General features: G+C 36.0%; 6 protein-coding genes across 6 annotated transcripts; 4 read left to right on the top strand and 2 right to left on the bottom strand.

Annotated features, from left to right (window-relative positions):
• Positions 1 to 388: 388 nt before the first annotated feature.
• On the bottom strand, positions 389 to 3,766 carry PHYBLDRAFT_115367 (hypothetical protein; the record flags this gene model as incomplete). The annotated part of the gene is made up of 4 exons (XM_018428456.1): positions 389 to 1,659; positions 1,740 to 2,669; positions 2,746 to 3,431; positions 3,498 to 3,766. The coding sequence occupies 4 exons, from the start codon at positions 3,764 to 3,766 to the stop codon at positions 389 to 391; spliced, it is 3,156 nt and encodes a 1,051-aa protein (XP_018288469.1).
• Positions 3,767 to 12,632: 8,866 nt separating this feature from the next.
• Positions 12,633 to 13,597, top strand: PHYBLDRAFT_135122 (hypothetical protein). The gene is made up of 4 exons (XM_018429698.1): positions 12,633 to 12,642; positions 12,728 to 12,782; positions 12,922 to 13,355; positions 13,461 to 13,597. Exons 2-4 carry the CDS (start codon positions 12,728 to 12,730, stop codon positions 13,467 to 13,469), a joined length of 498 nt encoding a protein of 165 aa, XP_018288468.1. The 5' UTR covers positions 12,633 to 12,642; the 3' UTR covers positions 13,470 to 13,597.
• A 1,154-nt stretch (positions 13,598 to 14,751) lies between these two features.
• Positions 14,752 to 17,526, top strand: PHYBLDRAFT_115148 (glycosyltransferase family 2 protein; the record flags this gene model as incomplete). The annotated part of the gene is made up of 7 exons (XM_018428439.1): positions 14,752 to 15,009; positions 15,094 to 15,342; positions 15,454 to 15,910; positions 16,007 to 16,371; positions 16,426 to 16,592; positions 16,670 to 17,192; positions 17,248 to 17,526. The coding sequence occupies 7 exons, from the start codon at positions 14,752 to 14,754 to the stop codon at positions 17,524 to 17,526; spliced, it is 2,298 nt and encodes a 765-aa protein (XP_018288467.1).
• Positions 17,527 to 17,742: 216 nt separating this feature from the next.
• Positions 17,743 to 19,602, bottom strand: PHYBLDRAFT_70655 (hypothetical protein; the record flags this gene model as incomplete). Its single annotated transcript, XM_018442313.1, has 1 exon — positions 17,743 to 19,602. The coding sequence occupies one exon, from the start codon at positions 19,600 to 19,602 to the stop codon at positions 17,743 to 17,745; it is 1,860 nt and encodes a 619-aa protein (XP_018288466.1).
• Positions 19,603 to 20,918: 1,316 nt separating this feature from the next.
• On the top strand, positions 20,919 to 22,285 carry PHYBLDRAFT_171177 (hypothetical protein; the record flags this gene model as incomplete). The annotated part of the gene is made up of 4 exons (XM_018436534.1): positions 20,919 to 20,994; positions 21,453 to 21,464; positions 21,869 to 22,045; positions 22,137 to 22,285. 4 exons carry the CDS (start codon positions 20,919 to 20,921, stop codon positions 22,283 to 22,285), a joined length of 414 nt encoding a protein of 137 aa, XP_018288465.1.
• Positions 22,286 to 22,359: 74 nt separating this feature from the next.
• Positions 22,360 to 24,240, top strand: PHYBLDRAFT_148340 (hypothetical protein; the record flags this gene model as incomplete). Its single annotated transcript, XM_018432070.1, has 1 exon — positions 22,360 to 24,240. One exon carries the CDS (start codon positions 22,360 to 22,362, stop codon positions 24,238 to 24,240), a length of 1,881 nt encoding a protein of 626 aa, XP_018288464.1.
• Between the last annotated feature and the right edge of the window lie 1,351 nt (positions 24,241 to 25,591).

Here is a 25,591-nt window from a genome sequence, read left to right as displayed (position 1 = left end):
TTCCATGATTAATGTTAATGTATTTATTCGTATTCGTATTCTGATTCTGATTCTCAAATCTATACAGTCATTTCATCGCCCTCCTCCTCTCCAAAAGAAACAAGAAAGTCTTTATATTTAGACAAACAGATTCAAGCATTTGATACATACAATTGCTATTATTATTAATGTTGTTTTATATATGTATTTCTAATGATTATTTATTAATATTTATTATTGGATATATGATGACGATAAAGCAAATACTAGAGTAACTGGGTAACTGGGTAAATAGAAAAATAAAATGATACACAGGTGATGGATGTAAGGGGTAGACAGACACAAGTTGGTCAAAAAAATAAAATAAAGTAAAAACTATATAAATATGTATACAATTTTTTTTTTGCTTTTACCAAGCAAGTTTTCCAAAGAATCCCTTGGGGTATGTTCGGGCAAGGAATTTGCGCGTTTCATCAGCAGCCATAATCATACCAGCCCATCCAAAGGGAATGAACCAGAACTTGACGGGAATAGGTGAAGTCTGGAGGTATGTGTTGAATACGGGTACATAAAGAATAATCAGCGCAATAATAAGCGAGCCAATCATGGCAGCAAAGAGATACAAGTTCTGGCTGGGTCCCCACAGAGGATTTGTTTGGAAGAGAGAGAGGCGGCGAGTACGTGTAGAGAGGACATTACCCCATTGGCAGATGACCAGGTTAACAAAGTAAATTGACTGGGCGGTGTAAAGGAGGCTGCTGATTTCGCTGGCAGTGTAACCCATATAGCCATCAGGACTGTTGAAGTTTGAGAAAGAGAAGAAGACCTTGTTTGGGGGCAAGCCATTCATTCCAAGGTAGAGATAGAACATAAACATAGAAGAGGCCATCTCCATAATACCAATAAAACCATAAGCCTGCATCAATAACCGAGCATTCACAAGGCGGTCTTGCTTGGGTCGACGGGGTAAGCGTGTAAGAAGACCAGCTTCTGGCTTCTCCATCATCAAAGCCATGGAGGGCATCAGATCAGTCAAAACACAGATAACAATCATCTGGAAAGAGGACAGGGTTTGAGGAGATCCAAAGAAGATGTTGACAACCACAGGCCACAACTCAGACCAGGAACCAGCCGGGAGCAAGTAAAGAATAACCTTCTTGAGATTATCAAACACCAAACGACCGTTTTCGATAGCAGCAATAATACTTGAGAATTGGTCCAAGAGAACCATGTCAGCAGCCTCAATGGCCACGTCACTTCCACCGCCCATAGCTACACCAACATCAGCAGCCTTGAGAGAAGGAGCGTCGTTAACACCGTCACCTGTCATGGCAACCACATTATCACGCTTTTGGAACTCTTTGATGATTCTGAGCTTTTGATCGGGAGAAGTACGAGCAAATACGATCTCTTCAAACTGGCACACCTGCTCCCACTGGTTATCGTTCAGAGTAATAAGATCGGTTCCGGATAACAGAAGGGAAGTGGAATCCTCAAGAGTGGTCTCAGAGGAACCCTTCTGAGTGAGCTCAATGCTGGAAGAATTGTTGAATTCAGTTTGGATATATCGTGGGATCTGGTCTATAGGTCTAGAAGGATCAAGGTCTTTGATAGTCTTGGGATGGGCGGTGGTAAAGATACCAATTTGACGAGCAATTGCAGCAGCAGTAGTAGGGAAATCTATTGAACAAGATGGTCAATAAAACAAATCATTATATACAATTTTTTTAACAAAAAAAAGAAGAAGAGCTAAAACTTACCACCAGTAACCATGTAGAAACGAATACCAGCACGACGACAAATCTTTACAGTCTCTGCACTGTCAGCACGAGGAGGATCAACAATAGCCAAAAGTCCAATTACAACCAAGTTCTGGTTCATCTGTGTAGCCCAGGCACCAAAGCTTGATGTTCCGGCCTGGATATTATTGGGGGTATCGCTAGCTTTAATTACACGACGAGCCAATAACAAAACACGCTTTCCGTCATTAGCCCAGCGAGTCTGAACCTCTTCCAACAATTCACGGCGCTTATCAGTCAATGGCTCCTCAACACCATCTGGCAAGATAACATGTGTGCAGCGGTTCATCAAAACATCAGGGGCACCCTTACAGATCAGAACCCAATCGTCAGTGGATACGTGCGTTGTGTTGGAGGAGAGAGCGTTGGCCATGTCAGGGTGGAAGGGGCGGTGAATAGTAAGCATCCATTTGTTCTTGGAGTTGAAAGGAATCTCGAAAATCTTTTCTGATTTTTCACGGCAGTCGGCGACAGTGGACGAAGGGTTGGTCTGCTCAGCAAAGCGAAGGATAGCAGAATCTGTGGCATCACCAAAAGTTTTTCTCAAGCGTACTTGTTCATGCATGGTTTCAGGGTCAAAGCGTGATCCGTTACAAAGGGCAGAAACGGCCTGGAGATGGCCAACCTGGTGGGAGAGGGCATACTTGTTGACTACCTCGATATCTCTTTGAACCAAAACATCACGGCATACATGGGAGGCCAAATATTCGTTGTAGATACAAGCATCAGACACAAACATTTTGTTTTCGGTGAGAGTACCGGTTTTGTCAGAACAAAGGACATTGACACTTCCAAGAGTTTCGACTGTGGTAAGAACCTTGCAGAGAACATTGTTTCTCTTCATACGGTTGGCAATAAGTGTAAGGCAAAGTGTAACAGCAACAGGCATACCTAAACAAAGTTTTTTAAAAAAAATTGAGTAACATATTCCAAACCTTGCATACACACACAAATATATAAAACTTACCCTCTGGGACGAAAGCAACGATAACACTGATAACAGCAATCAAAGCATTAGAAACAGTCAAGAAGTCAGGATAAGAGACACGAAGCCATGCGGCCCAGGTTATAATACAAGCAGCACCAACAGTGATAGAAAGAACAGCAATAATGATAACAAAGCGTAAAATTTCAATTTGCAAAAGTGTACGGGCTCCATTATCAGCCAGAGAAAGACGGGCAATACGACCCATCAATGTGTTGTCACCAATAGCCACTACTACACCAACAGCAGATCCATTCAAGCAGTGGGTACCCATCATAGCCACGTTGTGACTCTCGAGAACGTTGGAATCTGTAGCATCAACAGTACCAGGAATGGCTTCGGATTCACCAGTGAGAACAGAACGATCGAACTTGAGATCGTCAGAAACTTCAATAAGGCGTAGATCTGCAGGGATCTTGTTTCCCATCTTGACATGGACAATATCACCAGGGACAAGACCAACAGCATCGATAGTAATCACATTGTTCTCTCTTTGTACCAGTGTTTGGGTGGGAAGCATGTTGTTGATAGAGTGCATTACACGGTTGGTAGACCAATCTTGCCAAGCATTAAAAAAGGCTTGCAAAAAGACGACGAACATAAGAATAACAGCCAGAGCCAAGTTGAGAGGGGCTGGGTTTGGGTTTCCAAGAGGTTTCCATGAAATCCTAAAATGATTGAATGAATTAGTGTGCTTCTTTTTATATAGAAAAGTTGCTTTCAAGGCTACTCACCAGCAAATAATACTAGCGAACCACAAGAGACTGCAAAAACCACCAAAGAAATAATTGAATAGCTTCTTTCCCCAGTTACTAGGAGGAGGAGAGATTGCATTCTTGCCGTACTGAGCGCTACGTTTTGTGGCCTGTTCCTTGTCAAGACCTCTTTCTATGCTAGTACTGTACTGCTGAGAGAGCTCAAGAATAGAAAGGTTGTGGTAGTTGACATTTGTAAGATCTAAAACGATTAAATTAGTAAAATTAAAAATCAAACAATTAGTCATCGTATTTTTTTTTCTTTACCTTCACTCAAGTCGTTCTTTTTGGCCTTTGTTTTTCCTTTGGTCTGGTTCTCGGATACAGTAATAGAGAGAGTACGGTAGGCAATAATCACTTGCCCAGCCGATTCATGAGTACCGGTTCGACCATGGAGAGGGATATGAGAAAGGTTGGCACCATCACGCTTGATTTCTGCGTCTTCGAAATGAATGACACGGGTGTGTTCAACGCCTTCTTCGATGTCTTTCTTGTTACTGCTCATTAGTAGAGTCCTTTTTCGATCGGTTCAATTGAAGAAGACTTGTTTGAGTATTATGAAGATATTACAAGAAATGGTCTGGATATACTAAGGGAATATGATAATGGGGATCAAATGAGGGGTATATATATATATATATTGAGATTGAAAAATATGTCATTTTTCTGTTCACCATAATAATTATGATAAGTAAGTGGACTGTCCTTTTTGGAAATCTTGATTTGTTTTAGTTATTATAATGTTGCTGAAAAGGAAAGCATATTTGCAAAATGCCTCTTAATGATCAGTCTATAGCGTTATTAACTCAAGTTTACTTAGTGATAGCTTGAAGCATAAAAAAAAAGAAAGTTTCTATATGATTTTTAATCGCTCAACCAATTTTGGACAAGATTGTAGTCCAAACGAAGCGCGATTTACTCTCAAATATAGATCAGCAAAAAACACACCCATGTGTCCATACGCTTACTGACTACGGGTGTTTTTTATCAATAATAATACTTGTATGTTTGCCAAGACAGCGACAATATAACTTTTTTACTGGAATTCATGTATCAAAAAAAATTTTTTTTTTATCATATGTACACTTCTTATATATTATTGTTACTAGAGATCATTTTCATTCAGTTTTGATTTTACACAAAAAGGAGGGAAATGATAAGTGATTTTTAATAGTCTTGTTGTGTTCACAAGATTGAGTTTTCATAACTTTTCATCTAGTTTTGGCTAGAAATACATCGATACGTTGGTACAGTGGCCAGTTGAGAGACCATTTGAAGTTATCCTCTCATCCAGAAATTGACTCAACATGAGCGATTTTCTATTTCTATGTCCTACCTTTCTACCTGAAGAGGAAATTGACATATTTTGCAGTGTAACAAGTGTAACAGCTATACTCTTATTTACTGGTGTATTTATGAATTAAAGAAAGAAGAAGAATAAAAAAAGGACAAGAGTGCTAGCAGCGAGTTTCGGATGAAGAACTGCTTTGTTACTTTGAATGCTTACTGCACTCTCACTTACATACCATTGTGTTACCTTGTATTCACGCATTTGAACTCAAGCTGGCAAATGTCTCATAGAAAATACTATATTTACGTTGATCTCTTTAGTTTTGATTTTTTATATGTATAAATAAATGCAATATGAAAAGTATTACTGGTCATTTGTTTTTTTTTATTCATAAGAATACATTTAGCCAAGATTAAACAATAAATATTGTTATAAGCTTTTGTGAATACAGTCAATTGCTTTTTCAGTTGAAACTGTAGATCCAATTGACGTAGGATCCATAACTTGTGATGTATGTAAAAGACAAGTGGCTCACTGGGTCAGTTATTGTTACAAAATCTCTAAAGATAACGCATGTCTCCTTTTCCCTCTTTCTATATATCCTGTGTTCCCTCAGAGACTATAGAGGATATATCTAGAAGAGGCAATTTATGAGAGCATTGATTGTACTACACAGGTTGATATTGTAGTGACCTTAAAATATTTGAAGGCACACAGACACAATTGAGAGTAATAATAATACCATCTTAGTGAATATCCCCAAAAGTAATAAATGTGAGATCAATAAAAAAAACAATATAGTAAAGGTGATATTTTGTTTTACACGATTTATTGTGCTGTAGAATCGAGACTTTTTTTTTAATACAAATCACACTATGATATTCTACCAGTTCAAATAAATCAGACTTGATATACACTTTATAATTTCGCTTTAATTGAAGGTAGATTCTGAGTCTATTCTGATGAGGGGTTAACTCAAACCACACGTCAAAAGAAAAAACAAACAAACCAAGGCTAGTTTTCATATTACATTGAAAGTGCACCCAAGGTTATGGAATCGATTAGGTTCACCGGCCCATGCCTTAACAGAATTATTCTGAGAGTTTATTATTGGGTAATTAGCGTATTTTCTTTTCTTTTCTTCTAGCAATCAAAGGCTCGTGTACACCTTTGATAATTTTTTTGAAAATCTGATGAGGGATATAATTAAATCTCAAAGCCAAACCTACCACACCTTTTCCTTGACTAAAAAAAAAACTCGCTGTAATACTTAACTTTGAGATCCAATAGATTGTTTTTGATGTATAGATATACAGGATTACACTTGGATGTTTCTATTTCTGTTGTTAAGTCGCTAAAATAGCCAAATTCTTAAATATTATGAACTATTTCCAAAGAGAATAGAATTTACGATAACTAATTTGACAAGTGGATACATGCGGGAATATATTTCTTAAGTTATTTACGAGTGCATTAATCCAAAAAATAGTATGCTTATTACTTGTAAACAATGGTTCTATGATTTGAAACGTTAGGAGGGAGCAATAGAAGATTGTTGTATTCTTCAAAGTGAGATTTATTAGCCATTTACTTTATTGTGTGTGTGTGTGTTTTTTACTTGGATAATATTTGTCCTATGCATATAAATCAACTAAACCCAAGGATAATTAAACTTGATCTAACCATTATATATATATATATACTAGGTAGACCTGTTGTCTCCATTGAGACAATCTAATAAGAAATAACCATACTATTCTAAGAAAGACAAGACCGTTTGTCTAAGATTATTTAAATATTTGATACTAAAACAAATACAAACCCATACAAAAATTGAAACTTTTGGTTCAAATAAAATATCAATAATTGGACTTGTTGTTTGGTTTCTTTTACTTTATTTCATATGCTGTATACTTATCTTTTAGCATTTATGATACTACTTCTTCCTAAAGTGTCTTATGTGCTTTTTATGCTGTTATTAATTTTAAGTATTCACTACCCATTTTCACTACTAGTTTGTCTAAATTTATGAAAGCCTTTCAAATTTCTAGAACTATCTTGATAGCCAGCTGTTCTTTTGTGTAAATTCAATTGCTATATGATTTAAAATTTTATCTCTAACTTTAACTACTTCTTTACTGTTTATCTCGATTGGACAGACAATCACCATTGTATATAGTGTATGTGTGTAATAATACGTATGTGATGATGAAAAGAATATATCTGATATTATTGAATTATTTAAGATCTCTGATATCTTCGGAGACTTTAAAGCCCTTTTAGCCCCTGTAGCTCTTAAATCCATTAGGGCCTCTATAATTCTCATATTCCTCGTACTCCTCATATCCCTCCTACCCCTCATATCCCTTAAACCACCCAAAATCTTCCAAGTCTTTAAAGTCTCTTAAGCTTCCAAGGTTTTTACAGCTGCTAAATCCTTTGAATTATCTGATGCTTTTGATACAATCAAAGCTTTATTTAATAGAAAAAATAAAGTTTTCAATTTTTATTATACATTTTTCTTAGTTGATATTATTTAAGAAACAAAGAAAGTAGAGAATTAAAAAATCTTTAAATTTCTATGTTGTTAAGACAATGCCATTAGATTCTTTTCAAATGAAGAAATATTTCAGTTAGTAAACTACTTTATTCATACCTTCCAAAAAGTCATTAAGTAATCTATTTTAAATATTGAGCTAATTTAAAGAAGGTTCTTGCCACGTTACTTTTCCTTGTTGTTTATATCAATTGGAAACGCAATTACATTGTGAGTTATCTGGGCAAGAGTAATTCATGAACTTGTTTTAAAAATATAGAAGGACCAAATGTAAGCCATTTGAAAAGTATCTCCCTTCCTTTTTAAATATATAGAATATGATATATTAATTATCAGGGTATTTTCTCGATTTATACATATTTTCTAATACAGAATATATGATATTAAATATTAAAAAATAGTGCAAGTCATTCGAGTAAATCAACGTAATAAATACACGATACTTAATCGAATTAGAGTTGGACAACAAGACTGGGGATCCAACCATGTTTGGTAAATATATGAGGGGTTTATTGAATTTACAGTGTACATTATTATTATTACTATTATTATTATTATTATTATTATTATTATTATTATTGAGAGCATAGAATAGACAGCTTTAATGGTTTTGATTTAGTTGAGAAATATATTCGGTCATCATATTAATTTGGCTATTAAAACCTGTTTCCTTTGTTACCATTTCCTCCTAAAAAACCATAATCAATAATAAGCATAAAATGTTCATCTTTGGAGTACATATATACTATATCCTATATAATTAAATTCATGGATTCTTCCGTTACCTTTAATATATTAATATCATTCTGGAGTTTCTTTATTTTTTCTTGAGCATGTTGTTTGTATCTCTCACTCTCTTTCTCTGCTTCTTTTTCGCTTTCTACCAGCCTCTCTTTTAGTATATTGGCAGTCTTGCAGAATCGTACTGCCTTGCTGTCAGCCATTTGCAACTATAAATATATATTAGCTTGTATTCTTTAAGAAATGCTCAAAAAAACAAAATTAGATGCACATTTCTACTGACCTTTTCTGTCAATTGTCGTATTTGCATTTCATAATAATTTTTAAGAGTAGCCTCTCTTGCAGCAACACTTTCAGGTGTCACGTAATCTTTTTCTGAATCTGCATTTACAGATTCTGTTTCTTCAGACTTTTGGGTATCTATCTCATCATCTCCTTGAGATATTGGTTGTACTTTAACGGGAATAGGAAGAGATTCAACCACCAGTTTCTCGTCTCTCGCCTTATTCTCTGGCTCCGGCAAAGAGTCTTTGCCGCGGTATACAAAAACGTCTTCATCTTCTGAAGAGCTTGTCTCTGATTTTATGGATTCTTTAGATTCAATTACTGCCTGAGGATATACATATGGTTCTTCCTTTTCGTCTTCCTTTTCTTTTTCTTCTGTTTGAGTTACTTCCTCGGCAACAGGAGAAGGAACAGGAAGTTCGATATTAACCTGGACCTCTTGATCCTTTGTTTCTTTGGGTATTACGTCTTCTTTTACAGGAAGTGGGATGGATCGGATATTTTCTAGTTCTTGGAGTGTTTTTTCTAGCTCATGCTCCTGCTGTTTTATACGACTCTCGAGTTCACCGTTCTTGATTTCCAATTGCTTTACTCTCTCCAGTTGCTCCTGGTCGTGTAGTTTTGCTTGAAGTTCGTTCATAGTCTTTTCAAGGTCTGCAATTTTTGAAATATATTCTGCAGTCTGTTGTTCGATTTTTTGACTGTTTTTGGTAGAATTTTCCGACAAAGATTTTGCTTTGGCTGGAGGAAACGAAAGAGAACAAACATATAAATAAATAAAAATTTCATTTAATGATAATATATAATATTAAAACTTACTTTCAGATTCTTCTAATGCCTGTGCTAATTTCTGGACTTCTTCTGACCAGGTCTCACTGGAAATTCTTAGCTTCTCAGCAATTTCATGCGGTAAACCTTTGAGGGTTGTCTGTAAGTTCAACATTCAAAAAATGGAGTATAAAAGGGAGATTTTTTTTTCTTTTAGTCAATTTTCAATTCAACTTTACTCTTTCTAAAAAAAACAAAGTTACCACTTTTTTACCTGTTCACGAAGAGCGTAAATGTAATTTTTAGCTTGCTCTTCCAAGATTCGCAGGGCATCACAGGCAGGAATTATTTGATCTAGTTTTTTCTGCATATAAAAATCCGTCAAAATCCAATCTTGTTATTGAATATCTCTACACACACTATAGTAGCAAACTTACGTTTTCAAACAACTCATCTGTATCTCTTCCTTCTACATCCCCTGCCTTTGCAAGTAGTATGCCACGAAGACTGTTAATTTCTTCTACCAAATGCACATCCCCCTGTCGCATGTGGTTTTCATTTTCCCCAAGAATTCGATTTTTTCTAAAGGTACAGATATTTTTTTTAGCAAGTCGAGTAAATTGAATCAAGGTTTACTTACTCTTGAAGTTCAGCTTGAAGCCGTTCTAGTTCGTTTCGTAGAGTAGCCTTATCGTTCTTTAGAGCAACAGCCTGATTTCTTCGTTCACTCTGTAAAGTAGACGTTTCCATTTGCATTTCCTCGATTTTTCTCTCATATTCTGAAATTTGAGCATGTAGTCTGTTGGCATGTTCTGTATAGATATGATTGACCTCTGACAGCTCTTCATGAAGACGTTCTATTTGATAATATTTGTTCATATGTTTGCAAATTTGTCCCATTCCAAAATATTCTTCATTTCTATCGTTTTTTTTTACCATTATCTTCAATTTTCTTTGCAAGATCTTGATTCGCAGCATCCAATGCCTGTGTACTTTTTTCGAGTTCTTTTTTTACGGGTCCACCAAGAAGAGAAAAATGAGATCCTTTCTATATAATTATTATAATTTGAGTAAAAGAAAAAAAGAAGCTTTAGTATACCAACTCGATTATCATTTATTTATAAAAGCCATTAACAAGTCAATGTTTCCAAAAAAAAAGAATTTCTTACAGTATCTCCCTCTTGGAAGGCATCGATACGCTTGGTGAGCCTTTCGTTGTGAAATGCTAAAAGGTCAAGCTGCTCTTGTAGCTAACATACACATAATTTCTTTTTTTTAGTTATTTAATCGTACAAGTATTGTACACATAAAAGTCTCCAACCTTTCTCAGTTCTTTCTCTTTTTCTTTGACGTTTCCGTGAAGGACAGCATTATTAGATTTTTCCTAAACTAGCAGAGTTAGACCCGCAGTACACATGACTCTTATGTACCTTAATACATATGTTTGTATGTATGTATAAGTATATATATATATATTTATATGTATATATAATAATAATAAGCATGCCTTGATGACGGCGTTTTTCAATACGACATGCCGAGCCTTAAGTCTGTATTTGTTGTACAAGAACAAGTAAAAGTAGTTTAGAGATGAACGATCATTATCATCTCAAGAGTGACATTACTGAGAATATTTCTGAAAAAGTACATCATGCTTTTGAGCAAGTTCTTCAACAGATGCTGGGATGACACCTGTATTATGCAATGATTATTGTTATTATTATTATTTATGTAAACCAAGTTTAGGCAAATTGATAGACCTCAACATGATAAAGAATGAAAAGGTACAACTATTTTGATATATACTTATATACGTGGTTATTCTACTCTATTTTTTTATTGATAATCTTCTTTTACCTGAATTCATGTGGGCATGCCTTCTAAGCAATCCGTCACTCATGGTGCATAAAAAGTAAAAAAAGGAATATTAAAAAGGAGCAGCTACTCTGTCTGTCTGTCTGTCTGGAAAGAAAACGGACCCAGCCGGTTCCAGCCCGGAAAAGGATTCGGAATCTCTGTGCGCACCTCACGGTTGCTTTACCCAAATAAAGTGACGTCTATATTGTTGTAAACGCATACAGACTTCTTTTTGTAAAAAGTATTGTAACAAGATCCTATAGCTTCTCTCTTGCTGTTTTTTTTTAAATAAAAGACTTTTGAATCGTTTTTAAAGTTGGACACACATCTCGGCAATAAAACATTGTAGATTAACACAATGACTCTATTTACTTTCCTACAAGAACTGGAGAACATTAATAACAAGAGTAATCAATACAAAACCTTGAAACGAGCTGTAGCATTTCTTGCATTGTATAATACTGTGAAAACCGATTACAGCTACTCCAGCAAAAAAAAAAATAATATAATAAGACATATTGGATCAAGAGAAAAAATGCGCAGAGACTTGGGAGATCAATCCGATATTTTTATTACTATAACGAGATTTTAATCGTTATTAAGTATATTGAGTGCAAGAGGACATGGTTTAGTAACATAGCTACTGATATATATATATAACATCTATACATTGTGCTATTTGCTCCCAGCTTACATGTATTCAATACTAGAATTACAAAGTGCATGGAAAATAGAAAATTTAATCATGGATATAATTTAAGCATTGTTTAAGCAATTACTTAAATATTTGATATACACTGAATGAGCTTTACAAAACCTCAGGATTAAATATCGTATGAATCATATAATCAAAGGATTAAATATTGCAACGGAATGTTTACTGTCAAATGGCATGATTATTAACCAAAGGCGTGTATATATATATTCAAAATACGATTATCGCCAGTTATTCCCTTGTTATACCGCTTATTGAGTATTACTGATATAAGATGAATGTTGTTTGGATTAACTCTTTTACATAGTTGGGCTCAAAGTCTTTACAAATTTCTTCTCTTGATCCAATATCTCCTTATTATATTGCTCCCCACAGAATAGTGTTTTATTTGCTAAAGAAACTGCGATTGGTTTTCATAATATTATATAATGCAGTAAATGTTAAAGCTCGTTTCAATTGTCTGTCTTTATTAATCCTTAATATATTACTATTATCTAGCTCTTGTATGGAAGTAAATATAGCCATTGTGCTAATCTACAGTGTTTCTTTGCCGATATATGTGAGCAGATTTAAAAACGATTCAAAAGTTGAAATAGATAAATAGATAAAGAATAAGAGAGAAGCTATAGAATCTTGTTACAAATCTTTTCAAAAATGCGATAATTTTTTTTTATTATTTCTTTTGGAAAATCCAGTTACTCGATACCATAAAAGTAAAGTGTCAGAACCATAGAAAATGGAGGCCCAATTTTTATATAAATATATATACATTTTTTTTATATTTTTTTATATTCATAAGCAAAATGCGAATGGCAGTCCGGCCCGCATCTCCCTATCGGGGATTAAATATTACTCATGTAATGAATGCTAGGCTGTGAAGTTATTGCACCTTCCTTTTCAAACTATCAAGGTAAAAGCAGTGTGAAAATCAATGCATCCATCTGTCCGATACTTATTCAATATTGCCATGAACCTCTCTTACATCACCACACTAGATGCCTCCCAAGTTTGATCCTTCTGAGGTTAAGATCATCTACCTTCGCGCCACTGGTAAGTTTTTTGCCTATTATTTATCTAATTTTTTTTGTCTTTCCTTTTGGACTTGGTGGTCCAAATGTCGAGAATGTCATTTGAGCATAAAAAACTAATTATCTTTACATCCATTTCAAATACATTAACAAAAATAAAGGTGGTGAGGTCGGTGCTTCTTCTGCTCTCGCTCCCAAGATCGGTCCCCTCGGTTTGTCTCCCAAGAAGGTCGGAGAAGATATCGCCAAGGGTACCAAGGAATGGAAGGGTCTCCGTGTCACCGTTCAGTTGACCATCCAGAACCGCCAGGCCCAGGTCTCCGTTGTTCCCTCCGCCTCTTCCCTTGTCATCAAGGCTTTGAACGAGCCCCCAAGAGATCGCAAGAAGGAGAAGAACATCAAGCACAGCGGTAACGTCTCCCTCGAGGCTATTATCGATGTTGCCCGCACCATGCGCTTCAAGTCCCTTGCTCGTGAGCTTAAGGGTACTGTCAAGGAGATCCTCGGTACCGCCAACTCTGTTGGTTGCACCGTTGATGGTCAGAGCCCCAAGGACTTGTGCGACGCTATTGATGCTGGTGAAGTCGAGATCCCCGTAAGTTAATTTTTCTGTGTTTAGTTTCATACGAAGATTTTTGTTGTATGTTTTACCATTTATCTAATACCAATTTTTTTCTATATTTTTCTTTTTCTTTTGCAGGAGAAATAAATTACGAAATTATTCTTTATCTATCGAGCTCGACTGTCAGAATCAATTTCAGTACAATAAAAAGAAATAACAAATGACAAAGAAATACAGTTTCTCTATCGCTTTATGTCGCATCGTATCGCACCTTTATTTAATTAATGAAGTGTTATTGAGTGGAAGAATTGAACCCGAAAATTGGACAATTTGATTTAAGAGATAAACGAGGTCGTACGATCTCTTTACGTTTGTGTACCTCATATTATTATCTTAATTATCTTTTGTTACTGTTCAAAAAAAAAGAGGGGGTGTAAGAGAGATAGAGAGGGTTGAAAATGTATGACATGATCTTTGGCAGGCGACGGATCTGGTCTGGTTTGTAATCTAGACATTGAGATAATATGCGCCTCTGTTAAAGTCATAGTATGAACGGATTGAGAATGTTTGACTTGAATAAGAATTCAACATATAATATATAATTGTACTTTATTGGTAATATTAGCAGTAGACCAACCTTTAATCATTATCAGTTGCAGTAAAATAAGAATTATTCCAAGCAAGTATTATTATTTTTATCACTATGTATATATATATATATAGAAGTGATTATTAAAATGGAATTATAAAGGGGTCAAAAAAGAACTTTCTTCGTTATTATTATTTTGGGATACAAGCAAAATGTCTATAAAAGAGGCTGAAGGAATGAAAAGGAAAACAAGCAGACCTAGAGCATAAATTATTTTGATGATCTTGTCCTGACCTTCTTCTCCTTTCATATACATACCCATATATATATATATTTATATTTATATTTATATATCTATACCTTTACCTAATTGACATGGCCAGCGACGAGCACGGATATCTTCACAATTATCAATCTCCACATATTATTCAGTCTCACTTACGCACTCTATCACCAAAAGTAGTCCCTGTTTCAACAAATATGGAAGCCTCTGATCAAGCACATACGCTCTCTACACCTGGACATCGTTTCAAAAACCAACATTTACACCCTTTTTTGGCCATGCCAAGTGTACAGTCCCATCCTGCTGCTGTGTATGCAACCACAGCAAAAAATACAGCCACTTCTGCCGCACCCACGCCCACTATGCAGCACTATCTTCCCGATCGACACCCTTTACGTGAATCTCTAGCTCCCCATTTTTGCCCACCTACCCCAAAAACCAACAATAATTACGGGCCTATTCTGTACACCGGGTTCCCAACCCCCCATAACCATTATCATGCAGGTGGTCCGAGTAGTAGTGGGCCTAATGTGTCAAGCTTACCGCCTATGACCCAAATGGTAGGTGGATTTGTAAATCCATCTTTACCGCGAAAGACTACGACGGTCGAATTGGTCAACGGAAACCTGGTACTGGACTGTCCTGTACCTGCACGTCTTCTGGAAGCAAGTGCACGCAAGGACAAAGAGTTTAGCCAGATGCGCTACACTGCTGTCACATGTGATCCAGATGCATTTGCAACAAGTGGATACACACTACGTCCTCAGTGTATGCAAAGACAGACAGAGCTATTTATCGTAATGACAATGTACAACGTAAATTATTGCCAAAACAAATATTACTTCATTTGTGAATTCAACTAAAATGTGTGTGGATTTCTTTTTTTTTCTTTCTTTTAGGAAGACGAGGTCTTGTTCTGTCGGACAATGCATGGTGTGATGAAGAATATTGCCCACCTTTGCTCTCGCTCTCGTTCACGCGTATGGAACGCAGAAGGATGGAAAAAGGTAGTAGTGTGTATTGTAGCAGACGGGCGCCAGAAATGCGATCCTCGTGTCTTGGATGTGCTGACAACAATGGGAATATATCAAAAAGGTGTGGCCAAAAATATGGTTAATGACAAGCCTGTTCAAGCGCATCTGTACGAAGTGAGTGCAAGAACAAACATGCATATAATGTATATATGATTGTTTATGTGTCATCGGATCTTACACATTATATACCAATCTACTTGCCTACCTCCTTATCACACAATGCAGTACACCACACAGCTATCTATAGACTCAGACATGAAAATCAAGGGCGCTGAAAAAGGAATTGTGCCGGTCCAAACCCTTTTTTGCCTCAAAGAACAAAACGCAAAGAAGATCAATTCTCATCGGTGGTTTTTCAATGCATTTGGGACAGTCTTGAACCCCAATATTTGTGTTCTGTTGGATGTTGGAACTAGACCCGGGAACACATCAATCTATCACCTCTGGAAGGCATTTGCTACTAATGAAAATGTCGGGGGTGCATGCGGCGAAATCTGTGTGATGAAAGGAACTGCTTGTTTGGATCTATTAAACCCCTTGGTTGCAGCCCAGAACTTTGAGTACAAAATGTCAAATATTCTTGATAAACCACTTGAAAGTGTATTTGGATATATTTCCGTATTGCCAGGCGCATTTTCGGCGTATCGATATGCAGCTTTGCAAAACGATGCTTATGGAAACGGTAAGATTAATTATTCCTTTTATGTGATATTAAGAAAATGCAAATGAAAATGCAAATGAAAAATATATATTGGATTTATGGTTTCAATTATTCTAGGTCCGTTACAGAAATACTTTCTTGGTGAAGGGCATGAGAATAGTGGAGACTCGGATATATTTACAGCCAATATGTACCTTGCTGAGGATCGAATCCTATGCTTTGAACTGTTGGCTAAAAAACATCAAAAATGGGTGCTAAAGTATGTGCAGAGTGCGTTTGGTGAGACTGACTGTCCAGACCAATTACCAGAATTCATATCCCAGAGGAGGCGTTGGTTGAATGGCAGTTTTTTTGCTGCGGTATACTCACTTTATCACTTTCAACGTATCTGGAGTACAAATCATACTATGAGCCGAAAGCTTGCATTAACATTAGAATTCATATTTAATTTCATAAGCTTGATTTTTAGTTGGCTTGGCATGGTAAGTTTTGTTAAAGCAGTATTGGCTCGTATTTGATGATTGTTTGATTTGCAGGCCAACTTTTATCTTACATTTTACTTTGTAACTAAATCCCTTACAAGTCCGGAGATGGATCCGTTTGGAGGTGGATGGGGCAATATAATGTTTCAACTCTTACGAGGACTCTATATGTTCTTACTTGTTGTTGCATTCATCTGCTCAATGGGAAACAGACCTCAAGGGTAATGGGATATTGTATATACATATAAGTGTAGGCTAACACACACATATATATATATGTACATTAATATACCTATAGATCAAAATGGATGTTCATTATTTCTGTAATGGCATATAGTCTCATAATGACTTATATTCTCTTTGCAGGTGGCTGGATGTCATACCAGAGCATTCGACATGGTACAGAGTCAGAAGAATGGAACAAGGAAGGTGCAATGGGAAACATTTTAATCATGATGCGACAATCCAACTTCTGTAATGTGGTTGTGTCTTTGGCATCGACATATGGCCTCTATGTAATATCTAGTCTGCTATATATGGATCCGTGGCATATGTTTTCTAGTTTCTTGCAGTATTTGTTACTGCTGCCAACATATATCAACATCTTGAATGTCTATGCATTTTGTAATACTCATGATGTCAGCTGGGGAACTAAAGGAGATAATACGCTACAAATGGATTTGGGTGTAGCTCACACATCGACCAACGAAAAAGGTATCGAGGCTGTAGAAATGGAGCTATCCTACAGCCCAGATACAGTAAATGCATACTACGAAAACGCCTTGATAAATTTACAGCAGAAACCAGAAATAATACGAGAGGTAAAAGAAAGAGCTCATTATCGAAGATCTTATTAACAATTCTATACTATATAAGAGTCGACCGCCAAAAACAAAGCAAGATGATTATTACAAAGGGTTCAGAACACGCCTAGTGCTTACCTGGATAGGATGCAATGCATTACTTGTTGCATTAATAACAAGCGGAAGCCTTCAATCTTTGTTGCCGTCTTATAATGTTGATACTGCTAAAGCATACGAAGAAGCAGTCGGGATTTCTTACACTGGGTTTATCCTCTGGGCTGTAGCCGCCATTGGTGCATTTAGGTTCATAGGAAGTCTATTATACCTCATATTGCGTTGCTTTCGCTTATAAAAAAAGTATTGAGCTCTTTAAAATTCTTAACACTTCATTCTTCTTTATGACTTTATATTTTTTATTTAAATATTTCTTACAAGCATGTATTAACTTGTCTATGTTTTATAAAAGTCAAACCAAGACTGTGGGTCTATTAACCCCAGTATAATAGTAAAGGCGACAATTAACTGCATATATTTTGTAATATATAAAGCAATGGAAGCCACTAGAGCTTTATTTTATTTTAGCCCAAGTAACTTTGGCTACATTTGGTTTTACATATATATCGGCAATATCCTTAAATATTATCGTCGCATATCCATTAGTAAGACGTTTATCAAACTCATACTCAAATCTGTGTTTTATACCGGGGTGTTGGATATCTGTATTACTAGATAAATCGAGCCTTTTCTGAGACTTAATAAAGCACTCGGTTGCACGTTCAGTTTCTTCTTTTTGAAGCCTTCGCATTTCAAAACGCTTGCTGTCTGTAGGCACAGGATGTCGGGATATGAGATACCAACCAAGCTTGGCAGAATACGGGGGATTGTGAGCAACAATATCTTCTATTATAAAATCTTCATCCGGAAATTGGGAATTTCCTGTCTGATTAATGAGTAGAATAGAAATCATGTTGTCATTTATCCTGGGATCTTCGGCTGGATGAAATGAAAGATAGTCGCAATAGAGAACCTTTAGGCTAGTGTAAGGCATTTTGATCCTGATATTTTTTGATTCTGGACAGAGATTGCCCAATATTTTTACGTTGTCAAGATACATAGAATTGAGCTGTCTGCAACGGAATGATAGATAGCTCAAGACATGCGAACCAATACTTGCACCAGATATATGAATCTCTTGTAGACTGTGCCTTTCGGGTGTATAATGTGCATCTACGGTGATTGTAACCAGGTTCGTTTTCATCTTCAGCATCTTTAATGCCTTGCAACGACTCAAGATAAAATCCAAATCTATTGACGAAAAACATTTGTCGAGATTTAATTCAACTAGACGGGGGCAGTATTCGAACTCTGGTGTAATGGGCCGTAGATGACTGGAAGGGACAGTGGATCTCATCGAAAGCGTCTCAAGAGTAGAAGAAAATGAATGCGTGTATTTATTAACTGACTCTTCAACCAGATAAGCCTTCTTTGGAGATATAACCAATGCATGGCTAAGATTTTTAATTGGCATGTCAATCGCTTGAGAAATCTTCCAAAATAGAGTGTGTATTCGCTCAAAATATCCCGCGGTGTTAAGGTCAACAGTGTTCAAGTGAGAGAATAGTGATGGAGCGTTTGAGAACATCATGATAGCCTCATCTTCACCCTCCTTTGAGCGCGCGTAGTGTTCAAAAAATTCTGATTCAAGATTGCATATGTTTGGGTACTTGCGTGCGAAATAGAATAACCATCGATAGCTCATGCAACCGAATTTAAGCTTAAAGTGGGTAAGGTCCAGAGCTGGCTCTGCGGCAAGAATGCAAGGCCAGTCTTCATCAGACAAGACATGTATATCGATTGAAAGAGACATATTTTTTAAGCGTGGTAAATGGGTATGAATCTCTTCAAAGTCGCCCAACTCAAATGCCAAGTTTCTCTTTTGCCAGAATTGAGTAAGATTCAAGCTTACAAGGCTAGGTAAACAGGATAGAATCTTGAGAAACTCGTCCTTTGCATTAACTGAGTCCAATCCATCCAAGTCGATATCCAGCTCTTCAAGTAATTTCCACATATTCCAATCAGCCATTTTTCCAAACTCATGATCGCTTAGACACTTTCTTTCTATGAAGAGGTGCTGTAGATTCTGAAAATGACACTGAATAAGATGAAGCTGAGTATCGCTCGTTTCAAGGCCATCCACCAATAATAACTTTCGTGTATAATGATTGATTCCACTCGTATTATTCTTGCTAGCGAGTATGTAACAAATCGCGTTAAGTTTCGTAGGGCTATTGATCTTTATTGTGTGCCATAGCACCTCTTGAACTGGTGTAACCCATGCTCTGCAAACCCGAATACAATGAATTAGGTCTTCTTTAGGAAGTAAGTCTGCAATGTTGGAAATGATCTCGAATGGTAATGTTGATGCCATGGTAAAAGGAAGAAGTGTATTCGTCAGCTCGCCAGACAATTGCAGGAGACCTGTATGATTTATCAAATCTAGATAGTATCTCGTAAGGCTGTACTAGGTGCTGACCACTATTCTCATAGTTTGTTTGGATGTATATTCTACAATTGGTTAAGCCGATAAAAAATTACGTACGCCACAGCTCCAATCACCCCTTACAAAGCTATGAATGGATTTATTAGAAAATTATCAAGTAAATAATAACAAAAATAATGTAAAGCCTTCAAGGACAATGAAATACATGGTAAATATTAAGTGTCACTTTCAGTCCAGAAAAAGAAACTTGTTTGGGTTTCTATCAAGGTATTGAATGGTTGGTATTTAAATCAGTATCATTGGCTAATGAAGCTTTCCAAATCGTGCGAAGGTTTAATAGTGTTGAGGACCCCTAGGATTTTACAAACGTACTTTTTCATATGTCAATTGAAGTCTTATGTGAATTCAGTAAGTTAGTCCTAATTGAATTACATTTGTGAATCTTTTATAATACAGTATAACAGATCCAATCTTGCTTTTTAGAGATTTTATTTTATTTATATTGTCTTGTTTATAAAGCTTTTAAAGCCTTATTTTAAAATACGTGTGTAAGAGTGTGTGTGTGTGTGTTTGGATAGGTGGTGGAGCCTTCCGCATGCATTCCGAGGTTAATGTTTCAAATATCTATACAGTGGTCAGATGACTTGCAGTAAGGGGGGGACCATATACATATCTGTACCAGATTTAACGCACTTTCTTTCTTTTCTTCTGAAGCACACCTCTACACACTTGTGAAAATACACAAATTAGCCCAAACTAGAGTAGCACACAAATTGATATTGTAAAAATAGTAATGGCTCTACAAGGTAACAAGAGAAACCACGATATAGTCCACTAAATCTATAGATAGCTCTTTTCTTTTTCTTCTTCTTTTGCTCTTGACAAACCTTGGATCAAAAATCCAAAAATATAAAGAGGTCTAGATGCTGTATAGATAATCGCGGCTTTTCAAGACAATATTGTTTAACAAATTTTAAGCTGAAAAACCAATCATCTTTGAATAATCTTGCTTCTATATCTGTGGTCTGAGAAATCCTAAATGACAAAGCATTTTATAGCATATATATATATATATATATATATATATACATTTTCTGATTGTGTTGCCAAAGACGTAATGATCAGCAATTGCTCTGCTTGCTGCGACTTCTCCGGACAAGGTTGGGCAAGTGGATTTGTAGAACCCAAAAAGGTCACCTCGAATTGTGTCTTAACAGACAAAATTAAACAAAAGATCTATACATATGACCATGCTTAACGAGTGCCCATTGAACCTGTCAAAGGCATCAAGGCTGTATCTTATAGCTCGCTGTATAGAAAGTACGTTAGCCTAGAGTTATATTTCAATTACTATCAGTGAGAAATCCATATCCAATGATTTTGATTATAGAAAGACATAAGAGTGAGTATCATATCGCTCGGACTTCTCTCTAATTTAATTTGTTTTTTTTGTACGTTTAACAAAGAAGTTGTAAAGTTGATAATTATTAGGTCTTTGGAAACACAATCGAATAATGTGTTGGTACATACGATGGGAAAATTGGGGCCTAACCCCGTGTCTTCCAAAAGCCTTGAATTTGAACTTGATTACTTTATTTTTGTATATTTTTTATGGAGATGGCATACCCAAAGGCGGGCCAGGAATATAATTAGGTAGTAATAGCTAAATTGTTCCCTACCTCAAATTAGTACTTGATTGGTTTTGCTATGAATTAAACGGTTGACTGAATTTTTGAGAAAGATTCAATATCAACGATTTATATATATATATATATTAGTCTGTCGTTTAAGTGAGTGCCCTTGTTTAATTTAGATTCTGTTATTGAATCATTTTGGGCGTTTAACAGAGCAGTTTTAATATTGTCGATGGCTTTCGACGTCAAGCCTGTTCCTGGGCAAAGTTACTTAGAAAGGACATACATATATATAGCTTAAAGTCATCTAAAAAAAAGCCAATTATGAGTAGTATCATAACAATCTCTAGTAAATGGCAACAAATTCCAAGAAAGAAGCTTTTAAATAAAGTTTCCTTTTCTTCTTCAGACAGACTTACCAAAGCCTATCCATAATATGGGTTTATTTAAATATAGAGTTCATTAATGTAATCACCAAGATTCTTCTTGGCTTGAAGAGAGAAAAAATTGAAAGTTACTGATAAAGAACCCGGGTAATCTTTTTTTTTTTTAAAAAAAAGGGAGGAGGGGGAGAAGGAATGAGAGAAATCATGTTGAAGATGAAGATGATAATAATAAAGACGAAGAAGTATCTTTACAATCCTGGTCAAGAGACAGCATAACAGCATTCAACAGAACAGTTGCTGCTCTTCATATAAAGTTTATTAATGAACCTCTTGCGTCCATTGATGTTTCTGGTAAAAATGAATAACTATTCTATGGCAATTAATAGCCGCAGTATAAGCAAAAAATAAAATGATTTTACTGAATATTTTTCTTTAAAAAAAGGGTATTTATACATCAGAATATGTGCTCCAGAAACCAACATAAAGTTTTTTGACCAAGCAATATATTTATATAGTCCAACAGAATCCATTGTACTGACTGTATGCAACAAGTCTACTGAAACTGCGCCATTGCCTTTTATGGGTTCGTAGAATCTTGTTCAAAAAAGCTATTAAATAGAAATGCTCTTGGTTCTGAAAAACAAGGTTCGTAACTCCTCTTTACCATGTTGCCAGCTGATTTACCTTTTGAAATAATTGCCTGTATTGCCAGGCTCCTTTCTATCCAAGACAAGTATACCTGTACATTTGTCTGTAGCGGATGGAAAACGCCCTTTCAAGAAAACCTGTGGAATGTACTCTATGTTTCAGACAAGAAAAGACTCCTGAGCATATGCGGAAGACCTTTAAAAAGACAAATAGCCTATCAAAGACACGGAAAGCATGTTGTAGAATTGACTTTATCAAAGAAGCTCAAAGCCACAGACGACCAACTGTACCTCATCCAGAATAGCTTCAAGAACGTACAAAGACTTTGGATCGAATCTAGGTCTTTAAGCAAAGTCAACTTTGGAAGCAAATCAGACTGGAAGATCTGGGAAGCACTGACAACTTTACGAATCAATTTGGACAAGCGAGACATTTTTTACGCTGAGCTAAAACTTTTGGATATACTTTCTTGTTTACCCCGCCTTCAACATCTGGATATTTCTCAGACAGCGCAGAGAAAACGAATGGTATTCACATTGGAGATATTCGAGTTGCTTCATTTCTACCTACCAGACCTCAAGAGCTTATCTATCAATGTGGATTTTTGTGTTCCTTCCACGGAAGACTTGGAGCGTATTGCAAACGTAACACCGGCCTACAATCTGACAGATTTTAGTATGGATACCGGCAGTGTTAGCAACCGGTGGATATATTATTTTGCATGCAAATACCCGAGTGTCCATACTCTCCGCTGGGAGGTCTACGGGAATGGAAGCTTATCCGACGATCACCAAGACGAGGCAGCATCGTTGTTCGCATCACTTCCGTATGCGTTTCCGCATTTGAAAACAGTAGATATATTTGGAAGTATGTATTCAGAAAAAGTTTATTCTGTGCTGTGCGAGCTATTGAATTCATTCAATATACCGATTAAAAACTTGAGACATGAATACAAATTCTCGCCCGATCGGCCGAAATTACTCAAACAGCTCATAAGGGGATACACAAATTCATCGTCAAATACACTTGAAACACTATTTATTAAGAGCAGCCTAACGTTCCTAAACTATCAGAACATCACCGCTTCTTTTTACCATTGCCCACGACTGGTAGAGCTTACTCTCGACAGATGTTTTGCGTCCATAGTACTCGACGTCCTTCTCTATCGATGTCCCGGTCTCAAAATACTAAGGATATCAAGTGGAAAGCTCCTTATTGGGAGAAATGCATCAAAAACTTCGCCAAAACATGGGTTACGGTTAATAGACATCCGATATGCTCTCGTTACACCGGCTGCGCTCAACTACCTGTCATTCCGCTGTAGAAGCTTGAACTATATGCGGCTCTCACGTGTGGATATACAGGGCTCATTTTCCCAAAGAGACGGACGTATACTGCTTGACATGTCTTATACTCATCTGAAGGTCCTTATTCTTGAAGCTGTCATATTCTTACCAGACAACATATGGATTATTAGCAATATCATTAATCTCATTAATCTTATCGCTCCTACTGCTTCCCAGCCATCCGTGGGTCATAGTTGTGCACCATCTGTGGTCAGTGACACGATGGAAAAGAAGACAGAGTCAACCTGGATATATAGAATATGTGAAAAAGATACCGACGATGACTGCTCATATGGAACCAGGAAATTGAATAAGAAAGAATCAAAGTACGCTGATAAATACTACCGCAATTTTCAGCGCAATAGAAATATACCCAGCAAAACAAACCCTCCAAGAAACTATACCGGGCCAGCAGATTCTCATGACTGGAAAAGAAATCTATTGCGTGGTCATGTTGAGTTAAGGTGTGGGTACATAGGTGTTTATTTTATTAGTCCCACTGCAAGCAGCCAAAGCAAGTTTTGGGACAAGAGTCTTGATGACCTGGATTGAAACACGTATCTTACACACATACACATACATATACATATACATATATATATACATATACATACTTACATACTTACATACTTACATACATACATACACCAGCATATACCTACCAAGCCACACATACATACATACATACATACATACATATACATACAAATAATATTTATAGTTACCTACCTTTATACAAAACAAAGTTTTATTTTTTGAAACCATCTTATCCAATTGTTTACATAAATTGTAGCTTATAGTTTATGATTAGCATATTATATCATTTAATTTAATTTAATTCAATTCAATTTAATTTATATTTATAAGCTTTTATTTATTTCTTGACAAATAGACATTAGTTTTGGGCTTACAAAGTATCCTTATCCATAAATTAAACTCACTAGCTTTCTTATAGCTATTCTTCCAAGGAAGGATATTTTAATAAATATTATCAGTACATGAATTTTAGTTAACCTTGTCAAGAAGAACCTTCAAAAAAAAATACATCAAGTTCTCCGGAACCTAAAGCAATTCCGAATAATCGTTCTGTCCTTACGGAACTTCACCGTTGATTGTGCAAAGCCGTTATTGAAATACTCATCCTTTTTTTTTCTTTGAATAAATTTTCACGAGGAAACACTAACGTGTGTAAGCTTGGACTCTTGTTATTTTCATTCAAATCTTAATTATTGTAAAGTATTAGAAAAAATCTGATTTTATTAGTGTTTTAATTATAATAAGGAGTATAACAATACAAGAAAACAGTTTAGATAGTGTTTTTAAAGCATGCGAAAAGTCTCAATCCATGAATTCAAATTAATCCTGGAAGAAAAAACCAGCAGACCCCCGTTAAACATTGACTATTACTTTCAAAAAATGAAGATACCACAGCCCTTAACAGTACGAACCTATAAGATCATGTAGATTTATTCTTGAAACCACTATAGCTTTCTTTCTAATGCCTATATATAAGACATGCCTTGGATTCTGCTTTAACTGTTAACTCATGAAACATAGCAAAAGGAATAATAATCAAAAACAAAGAATCTTTGTATCAATAAATGGCCTTTGTATTATTTTTTTATTTATTTTTTTACAAATATTTTCCGTACTGTGGAGTGCTTGGTTTTATAAGTGTCTGTGTATAGATGTGAAACATTTATACACAAAAGGAACAAAAAGAAAGAATACTTTGGATCGGGAAACCTGATTTTGTTTTCTGGCGTGGTTCTTGTTGCTAGGCTCCGAGAACTCCTTTTTTTTAGACCAATAAGAACTCGGTTTTAAATAAAGAAAAGATAAGCCAAATCATCGTTGGTGATATCTGTGTTTAGGAAAGGTTGGGACGGTAAGCACTGTAAGA

Source organism: Phycomyces blakesleeanus, assembly GCF_001638985.1.
Source record: "Phycomyces blakesleeanus NRRL 1555(-) unplaced genomic scaffold PHYBLscaffold_18, whole genome shotgun sequence".
Lineage (NCBI taxonomy): Eukaryota > Fungi > Mucoromycota > Mucoromycetes > Mucorales > Phycomycetaceae > Phycomyces > Phycomyces blakesleeanus.
This window is presented reverse-complemented; position numbering and strand designations above follow the sequence as displayed.